This window comes from Sphaeroforma arctica (genome assembly GCF_001186125.1).
Source record: "Sphaeroforma arctica JP610 unplaced genomic scaffold supercont1.429, whole genome shotgun sequence".
In the NCBI taxonomy this organism is placed as follows: Eukaryota; class Ichthyosporea; order Ichthyophonida; genus Sphaeroforma; species Sphaeroforma arctica.
This window is the reverse complement of record NW_014040129.1, coordinates 47,972-57,470: the sequence shown is the minus strand read 5'-3', so window position 1 is coordinate 57,470 and position 9,499 is coordinate 47,972. Positions and strand designations below refer to the sequence as shown.

At 43.1% G+C, this 9,499-nt stretch overlaps 2 protein-coding genes across 2 annotated transcripts; both read right to left on the bottom strand.

The window, feature by feature from the left end:
* Nucleotides 1-715: 715 nt before the first annotated feature.
* On the bottom strand, nt 716-2,651 carry SARC_06166 (meiotic recombination protein DMC1/LIM15; the record flags this gene model as incomplete). The annotated part of the gene is made up of 5 exons (XM_014299947.1): nt 716-858; nt 1,325-1,476; nt 1,664-1,883; nt 2,102-2,248; nt 2,567-2,651. 5 exons carry the CDS (start codon nt 2,649-2,651, stop codon nt 716-718), a joined length of 747 nt encoding a protein of 248 aa, XP_014155422.1.
* Nucleotides 2,652-3,961: 1,310 nt separating this feature from the next.
* SARC_06165 (hypothetical protein) lies at nt 3,962-8,296 on the bottom strand. Its single transcript, XM_014299946.1, has 7 exons — nt 7,993-8,296; nt 7,283-7,457; nt 7,028-7,168; nt 6,774-6,903; nt 6,572-6,650; nt 6,309-6,461; nt 3,962-6,134 (listed from the first exon to the last, which is right to left on the bottom strand). Exons 1-7 carry the CDS (start codon nt 8,195-8,197, stop codon nt 4,120-4,122), a joined length of 2,898 nt encoding a protein of 965 aa, XP_014155421.1. The 5' UTR covers nt 8,198-8,296; the 3' UTR covers nt 3,962-4,119.
* Between the last annotated feature and the right edge of the window lie 1,203 nt (nt 8,297-9,499).

Genomic DNA, 9,499 nt, shown 5'->3' with positions numbered 1-9,499 from the left:
ANACACACACACACACACACACACACACACACACACACACACACACACACACACACACACACACATATATATATATATATATACATGTACATTCATGTCATGCTGCAGAAAAGAATACCTTTGTGCATCTCGACATACTCGTGGGAGCTTGTGGATCAATATATATCAGTAAGTATATATCGCTGCAAGTATAGAAGAGTTGCCATTGTACTGCGTTTTGTTACATCGTGAAATAGGATTCTACAGCAAGGGGATGAACGTGGATTTAGCCGCGGCCTATTTATATTTAATCAAAAGGGCGATTGAAGGTGATGTCCAGTCGTTTGGTGCGCGATGTGTCTCTTCCACCAATATTCTGCGTGCTTCCAAACAAAAGTCTATTTTGTACTTTATATCTGCAGCCTATATGGTTCTTCGCGGATCTCCGCATATTGCAGTCATAATTGCAGCTGCAATCCTTGGTACTGAGCTTTTGGGCGCGCTTCATCTTGATCGTCTGTGGGGATATACCGAAGCATATTACAGGAGGGTTAATACGCTACTAAGCTTGTCTTCCTCCCGTCGACATCAGATATTCAACACTCATTAAAATCAAACGGTTCAAACTTGCAAGCTCTCCCTGTTCATACCCACCGGTACCACATTTCTGATATGTAGTTGTCCGTCTGTGTTTCAACACACTTATTCTTCTAGCAATACTTGCGTCGCGGCTCACCTAAGAGGTAGGGTTGTCGATTCCACCGTTCGTAATTTGGTACACCGCTTCGCTTTCTGGCATGTCTGGTGAATCATAGATCTTGCAAATACGTTGGTCTCCGCGACCTGATATAAGTGCGAAACTGTGCCTCAGCACTTTTGCTTACCACGAGAATTCAGCAAGCATATGCCTTAAAGCACCGCAGCTGAAGGAACTAAATTAAAGACGTCGATTGTGAGCTTTCTTACCCTTTCTCAAGCTGATGTAGAGAATCCGATATGCGAGAGTCGACAGAGGCGATCATTTAGAAGATTAGGTATGGAGTCGTGAGTTGTTAGTAGAAAAGATCGTAGTTTATGCCTCGCATTATTGCTACGACTAAAGCATAATCGAGCAGTTGTGGCGCCCATCAAATCGAGTGCTGTATACGTACTTACCTCAAGCGCAATGTCGAGCTGTGCGCAAGTATGTGCCCCCCAACGGCTGATATGAAGTAAAGCGGATATGCTGTTAGATCAAAAATAACAGCCAATACGAGACCTTGATGGCGGAAAGCACAATATCTGGTGTATTTAGGCTATAATTTGTTCAATGCAAAACCAGCATGCTTGAATAACTTGCACTCACGTTTTTTAGGATCAGCCACGAACGTGACATTGGCTCCTGGATCGGCTGTCATCTGATTTGTGATGAACACAGCAACGTTGAACTCCTCAGCTAATTTCACAAGGCAAGACAACATGTGCGCTAACTTCTGTTGGCGATCGGCAAGTTCTCCTCTATAATAATGGGGGTAGTGCACGCACACGATCGTTTGCGATGGAATATTATTTGATTACCAAATGCTCAAATGCGCTTGAGCGCTAGCAAATGTATTCAACTCGTGCGCATGGAGACCAACACACAATTTTAAAAAGGTTGTGTCTTGATTCTCTAGGCAGGGCAGCGGATCTCTTAGGTGCATACCTTCCGGAGAAGTCCACACGGAATAAGGCGATGATCGAGTCAACTATAAGCAGCTTAAAGGTCCCTCTTTCCTCCGCAAACTTTGCGGCACATATGGTCAAAAGTTCCATCTGATGCTCGCTTGTATATGCGCGTGCGTACATGATGTTGTCGAGGACTGCATCTCGATCCACGCCGAAGCGGTCCGCAATGGGCATTAGGCGCTCAGGACGAAATGTACCTAGTGATGCAAACCGTCGATAAGATTCACATTTGGAAGCATACTTTTACTCTGTTAGATTGCTAGGGTGGGCACGGGGCTATATCGGTTGGCCATCGATATACCAATAGGTTTTGTGATTGATGGAGGTATAAAGTGGTGTGAAAATACACTCGAACACAACACCAACATTGTAATTTAATATGCGCAACGAGATCGACATGATAATCCTGATTTACCCTCAGTGTCGATGTAAGCGACCTTGCCTTCCATACCACCCAGGCTAGTAGGTAGTTGAGCGGTGACACACATGGTATGGCACAGCTGAGATTTGCCTGTTCGGAATTCGCCGAAGACCTCCGTGATCTGCTGCGATGGTATACCGCCTGCCGCAAATGTGTACAATAACAAGCAATTAACCAATGCAATATGACAATCGGTGATGTTGAAGTTGATATTGCGATATTAATCACGAGCCTCGGATGGTTTGTGAAGTAGAACGGTACGAGGCGGACTTGCGTGCGTGCAGTAAAGAGCTGATCGCATACAGAGTTCCAAATTCAAAACATACATCGTACACGACATATGTTTGGTCAAAATAGCCAATTGTAAAACGTATGCCTCATTTCAGTTATATGTTCACCAGATATTGAGCCACATGCACGCAAGCATTGGTACTTGAATGACAGCGGCCACCCCCATACCACCCAACAATGCGTCTACATCGGAAGACCCCGTGCTGCACCGGACAACAGACTCCCGCTTTATTCGCAGATCGGCAGCAGTCATGAAACCAGTTTTCTATTGGTTAGTCACGGCCATAAAGAAGAACAGGCTCTTTAGGAATTCAGAAGTACAAGCAGGTCACCGATTATCATCGTCTAATTCAGCGATTCGTCAATGTAGGGCTTAAAGTACGCATAAGCAACAGTAAAAGAGTCAGGAAACTTCTCTCGTGTCCTCATACACCGATAATGTAAACTCGATTAGGTTAAGCAGACGCATTCGTGCATTTATGCCATGATTCTGTGCGAAATCACACCCTGCCTGCTTGCACCGTAACAGGAAAGTTTAAACCGACTATATGTTCCGTAGAATGAGGACTGCACTCCAATATGTTGTAGCGGTTGCTTTGTATGCTAAGGTATCCACAATCGAGTATCCATCCACGAAAGCATACGGATATTTTCTTAGCGGCCTCGCGAATCTTTTCAATTTTCGCCTCCGAAAGCCCTTTGATTTGAATCAATGTCTTCTTGGTTTGCATCTGGAGACCCTGTCTCATGTAAATCATAGTTTAACCGTTATTGCGTGTTTATAGCTGACTGCTTTGGATGAGGACTGGATGAAACGGGGAAAGTTCGTTTTCGAAGCATATCCTTTATTGTCGCCTGAGCCACGTCTCCGAGGAGAAATCTGGTGCACTACAAATCAATTGGCTACACCATGATAAAGAGTAAAGGAGAGACCAACAGCTTAACTTAATCTGCGATGAAACTTCTATTGTATTTGAGGATACCTTCACCGTTGCGATTCCGCTGGACTTCAGCTTTTGGATGTCGGCGGCGTTGATGCCATGCTCCTGGATGGCATCGATATCGTCGTGGAAGCACTCCTGAATGGATATCAGGCAGATTGAAAATGAATATTAAGCAGGTTTTAAATTAAACCACTATAACAGTGTAATTCAAGGTACACAAGATTGAGTTTATTTCGACTATCGTGTGGCTCTATTGAAACGCATGCCAGTGCCTTGCGCCAAGACTACCTGTTCGATGAGGGCGTCCTCCACGTCTGGACATACAGCTTGATCTTCCATCATTGTGATGTTGCTATTGAACGCTCAAAGAACACTTTCGGTTGCTAATGCTTGCCAGCAACGGTGTGTCGTGTATGAGCTAGTTGCCGCACTATATATCAGCAACACCTGATATTGACGCTTACCTTCTTCCTAAAAACGATATTTGTATTTATATAAAAGGACAGCAGCTATACTAGCCGTTTAAATCATAGCGAAACAGTATATTGCCCGCCCTTTTACTATTTCCTTATTTGGATACAGTCTGCAGTAGTACATACACTTGTATGTATGTAAATATGTTCTTGTTTCTGCTTTATTTCTAAATATTTTATAGTAGATCTTTCAAAAAGCTTGCTCTCTAGTAGTAGTGTATTTATTTAAATACTTTCGTGTGTCTCTACTGAGACTACGGAAGCAAAACATGTATTGTACATAGTTCCAACATAAACGTATAAGCTATGATACGTAGCTTGCACGGCGAATGCGAGAGGGCAGGGGTGATCTTGCCCGTATCGGTACAATCTGTATAACTGGCGGGGCTTTCACGTCCGCGCATTTAGCGTTTCGATTGGGGGTCAAAGTACTTCCTAACGTGCTCTCCGCGCTCCACTGTCGCAGAATTGAGTCGTTGATCTTAATAGAGTTGCCCAGACAAAACTCCCGTTTAGACTTCGGCTCGGGAGCGCTTGTTTTGTTAGGCCTTGGCCTTGCTGGGATTGACCTGCTTCTCTCCAAAGGACTCTGTGCCCGATATCCACTCAGTAAAGCTTCTCCAGAAGTGTAGCTGTTGCGCTGTGTCGGTAGCGTGCAAATAGGTCTTGGGCTTGCTACAATACTGTCACTTTGCGGGCCACGTGGGGACGATTTGGGAGTGTTAGCCTGCGAAACACTCACCTTGAGACTGCGAGGCCTGGTATGTGGGTGGACTACCACAGGCGCGCTTTGAAACGAATCCGAGTGCAAGTCTGAAGCGTAATTCATAGGCGATGTGTGTCGTTCAACCAATTGTGCGCTAGCACGAGTACGTGATTTGATAGAAGTAGTAGGTGCTTCTTGAGGAATCTGTCGCATCTTTGTTATTTGCTCGATTATTTGATCTGGGGATCTAATGACACTTGGAGCACGTGGTTTGATAGAAGTAGTAGGTGGTTCTTGGGGAACTTGTCGCATCTTTGTCATTTGCTCGATTATTTGATCTGGGGATCTAGTGACACTTATCGAATTGGGGGGTTTTGAATCGTGTGGTCCTAAACCGACTGCAAAGTACGCGGCCTCAACGTTGTTGGGTATATGGAAGGACCGAGGTCTCGGTCTTGTACTCATTGCTACGTATCTTCTATCCTCAGTCTGTCTGACGCGGGGTTTAGGCGTGCCGCTTGGCATGGGCACTGGGGGTGAACAACCGTTTTGACTGCTCTTAGGAACCATAGCAACGTCGCCTGATTTCACACTCGGCGGCGGCGCGATATATATTCTCCGCGGTGTCGAAGGTTGTTTCGCACGTGAAGATCTGTCACTATTTAGACCACTTTTTGCAAAGCATGGTGAACTTGGAGGGTCTCTGTTAGCTCCCGAGTTCAACTCTTCTCGTCGGTTTTCAAGATGTGCACTGTTTTGATGATTCGGATATCTATGCGTAAGCTTGTGCTCGGGTCGGCCGTTACCTTCTTGTGAGTTTCGCTGCCTTACGTTGGAGACCCGATGTTTGACATGATAATACTTTGCTGGCTCGGTCGGACTAAGTACCAGGCTTTCAGTTGAAATCGATCTAGGAGCTAAGGCCGCCCATTCCTGCATATTTCTATCGACATAGGCTGATTTTGGCCTAGATTGTCTCGTACCCCCCTGTGATTTTCGGGCGGCAAGCGTACTTGAGCTCTTATCTCCATTATTGTGCAATTCGTGCCTTCGGGTCTGTTCGTGGAAGAGCGCGGGCGATGATATCCGGCGTCGTGCAGTGTATGCTTGTGTCCGCTTGCTGGTCTTAACGTGAGATGGGGAAATCCCTTGACCATCCACACGATGTTCTCGCTTTTTCATTACCTTACGCGTGCCTGGTTGCGATGCTGGATGTAGGTTGTGTATTGATGCGCCGGCAGACTCCATCGGATTATCTGATACCAATGTATAGTGAGGCGCTTGCCAATTGCCCTCCTCGTCAATTGGTGATGTTTTATTGTCTCGTTGATTGGGCCGCATGCCCCTTTCGCGCCCAGGATTGCCCAAAGCATCGTCTGTGAATAAGTCATTGGACATGCGCAATCTTGCAGGGCTTTCTGACGCTTGCAATGCATTCAAAAGGATTTGGCTGTCTCCCAGTAGGTTCAAAACATTATCATCTGGGTTGTTCGGTGTATCTGTGGTGATGTATTCTGTGTCAGTAGCCGAAGTATCACTTGCTACCACTGAGTCTGTCAAAGGCGGAGAATGACGCAGCCCAAGGGCGCCAAGCAGTTCACTTGCACGCGCACCTGTGATCGATAGCAAAAATGAAGGCGTTAGCATTTTGAACATATTTACACTTAATGTTAAATCGCTGGGTACATGTGCCATCATATAAAGCTATATAACAACACGAACGATTACAGTAACGGACGATCGTACGAGATAAAAACTACCCTATATCAACCCCAAAATACCTATACCTTTCGATTTCTTCTCCTCTATGTCATTCTTCTTTTTGCGCCTCTTAAACAACGATGAAAGGTGGAACGAATTGCTGTGCAGCGAACCTGTCGATTGTTCTTCATTGTACCTAGATATCCAGACCTTTACTTTCTCGCCATCACCTTTTTCGCCTACGCATAGATGAATGTATGAATGGTAATGATATAATGTACGGAAAAACCCCCCCCCCAGAAAAACAAGAAATACAAACTAGTTTTATGTCTGCTTCGACCCTACATACCTGTGATACAGTCTCGATGGCAGACGTCAAAACCTTGGTTATAGATGCTGAACCCAATATCATGTATAGGCTTTCCGGGCTGTAATAAGAAAGAGAACTACGCGGTGAGGACCATCGATGTGCATCAATGTACATGTCAAAAGAAGCTGCGATCACACCATAAATCAATACTCAGTCTCGTCATTTGTAATTGCCGACTTACATCACTGAGCAGTTTCGCATCTTCCTGTTTATCAAGCAAATCTGGCTGAAAGACCTTGGCAAAGCTCTCATGGGATGATTCTTGTGTGAGGCCGTTGCATTTCAAAAATTCGGTGTACAGTGACGCATCCCTGGTGATGCAGCGAAAGTGCACGGTGAACATCAAGATCAAGATCAACATACCGACTTCACTGATTTATGCGCGGTAATCAATAAAACTCCGAAGCTCAGACGACAGCGTCATTAAAAACATACATGACTCGTACTGCCAGTTGGTTGTCGCATGATCTCAGTGTATCATGGACCTGAGCATGATCTAAGCAAATCGATGAGATGCCATTGATTGATATAATTGCCTGATTCCGTGGTAGTCCAGCTAGTTCTGCCGGAGAGCCTCTGCTGGGTTAGAATTAGCTTTTAGTAAAATTGTCTATTATTAGAAGCTATGTGCGAAAAATAAATATCAGGTGTATTGTAGCTGATCACATCGCGGATCAAAGAGATACTTACCTGGTGAACATGTCTGCTTTAATGATGTTTTTACTATGAGAAAATCCCCAGTAGGTGTGAGGCGATGATCTCTGCAGCAAGTAGCTGGGCTGCTTGCGAACAGTGATGTTAATCGAATCGCCCTCGTTTAGTAGTGTAATGGCCTTAGCTGTGGGTATGTTCTCAACCTTGGTGTCTGTGATAGAGATTGTAAGCGTGAATATCGGATAATGTTAGTAGACCGACTTTTAACATTTAAATATTGAATAATGTAATCAGACTGAGTTTCAACGTTTGTTAATCACTGTAGTGATGCAAGCACCTACTAAATCAAAACCACTTTGATTGTACGGTAGACTGCGCCGAGATAATGCGGAGTGAACGCAACTTACACTTATTTGCATTTTTGCGAGCTATCGATTGATTGACCCTAACCGATCAAAATGATTTAAAAGAGTACAAATGTATGATATCTCTGTTTACTAGTATACAGTACACTGCTCCGAATATAAGACTATGTAAGACCGACATATGTGGACGAATAAATTAGTTGAGATAACGCAAGATTGTAGATAAGGAAAAGTTATTTTGTATAAAGCACGTCACGAAATCTCAAATGTGCAGCTGAAGTAAAGTGTGCTGATGAAAACCATAACACACTTGGACCAAATGCACATAATTTTAAAGTACACAGCCATAACATAAAGAACATACTTTCATTTCACACCTACCTGCATCTTCAATTTTCATTATGACGTCCCCGAATCGCAAGCCTGCACGCTCTGCTAACGAATCATTAATTAAGCCGATAACGAAAAGTCCGGAGCCCTTGACTCGTTTGACGTGCATTCCATACGGTATCAGAGGCGAATAGGGCTCAGATGGAACCTTGAACAGTTCCAACTCTAATATATATTGGTACGCGTCTTCACTCATAGCTATGAATTGATCGTGCAGCTCCTCTTCCTATTACTAAATGTGCTTGTATGCAGCTGAAGTTGTTGTCCTCTCGTGCTTTCTATCATTGATGAAACTTATTCAAATTGAGATCAGTTAATATTGTGGATCCGGATACATCTGACACATTTAGTATCTTCCTCTACCAGTACAGAGAGTACAAAAGAGAGGTAATAATAATATCGCGACTATGTACTATTTTTAAAAATCCTACATCTTGTCGTCCTCCGGACATTTATAGTCCGATCAGGCACACCATTTTTTTAAATGAAATATTTACAGACATCTATTTTTTAGAGAGAGCGAAGTCAGCGGGAGAGAAAGAGGAAAATATATCACTAAATAATTAGGAAGCGGACTGGGCGAGATATTGTTTAAAAAAAAAGGGTTGACTTTCAGTTTCAGACTTCAGTTATGACTACAGTAGTACAGTATAAATATAAAAATACTCCGCCCTCCAGTCCTCCACAGGCTCCACTCTCCAGTCTACACTTTACAGCCTCAAACTCTCAAGGACCCCAGCAGACGGCTCCAGTTAGTCGAGAGACCAAATTTCATATTTTTTTAAAAACAAAAAGCAAAATATTTTAGAAAAGAAATAGGGGCCTACTAGTTTTTAGAATATCAAGAACTCGAGAACTCGAGAAATGAGGACACCGGAGTGACCGGACAAGTATAGCTCTCTAAATTATACAAGAGGGGACAAGTATCACTGTGAATATATTCCAAAATAAATAAATAAAGAAAAACAATCATTGTATTTCTTAAAATTCTTTGTTCCATTTCTACATAGTCGAGTAGGCTATGTATTGTATTTTTAAAAAACAAAATAGAAAAATTAAAAACTCTCGGAGTGCCTCGTTGTCCGGGGAAACGAGAGAGAGAGTAGAGAGTAGTGACAGCGCTTTTTAAAATAACAATAAAATATGATTTTGTGAAGTAAGCAATTCTGTTTGAATTTTGAAAGAGTTGAAAGTTGAAACTCCAGGAAGGCAGGAACTTTAATCAAGTGATGGAACGTACTTCTGTAGAAATCTATTTCTTCGAAATAGAGACTGCGCCTTGGATTTTCTAATTGATTTCGCCATTTAGAACTTGCGAGAAAAGAATGTTTTAAAAAATAAAGAAAAAACGAAAACACTATTTACATAGTACATAAATACATAACTCTCACTCGGTAAAATATTTCATTTCAGAAAGATCACTATTTAAAAAAAAATCTTTATCAGAACATGACACGGGTATTACAGTGAGTTCGGATTTCAGACTTCAGAGTTCAAC

Coding starts and splice junctions, on each gene's coding strand:
- SARC_06165 (XM_014299946.1), bottom strand. CDS start 8,197: ATGAGTGAAGACGCGTACCAATATATATTAGAGTTGGAACTGTTCAAG. Junction 7,169..7,282: donor AAAGCAGACATGTTCACCAG/GTAAGTATCTCT, acceptor CTAACCCAGCAG/AGGCTCTCCGGCAGAACTAG. Junction 6,904..7,027: donor CAACTGGCAGTACGAGTCAT/GTATGTTTTTAA, acceptor CTGCATCACCAG/GGATGCGTCACTGTACACCG.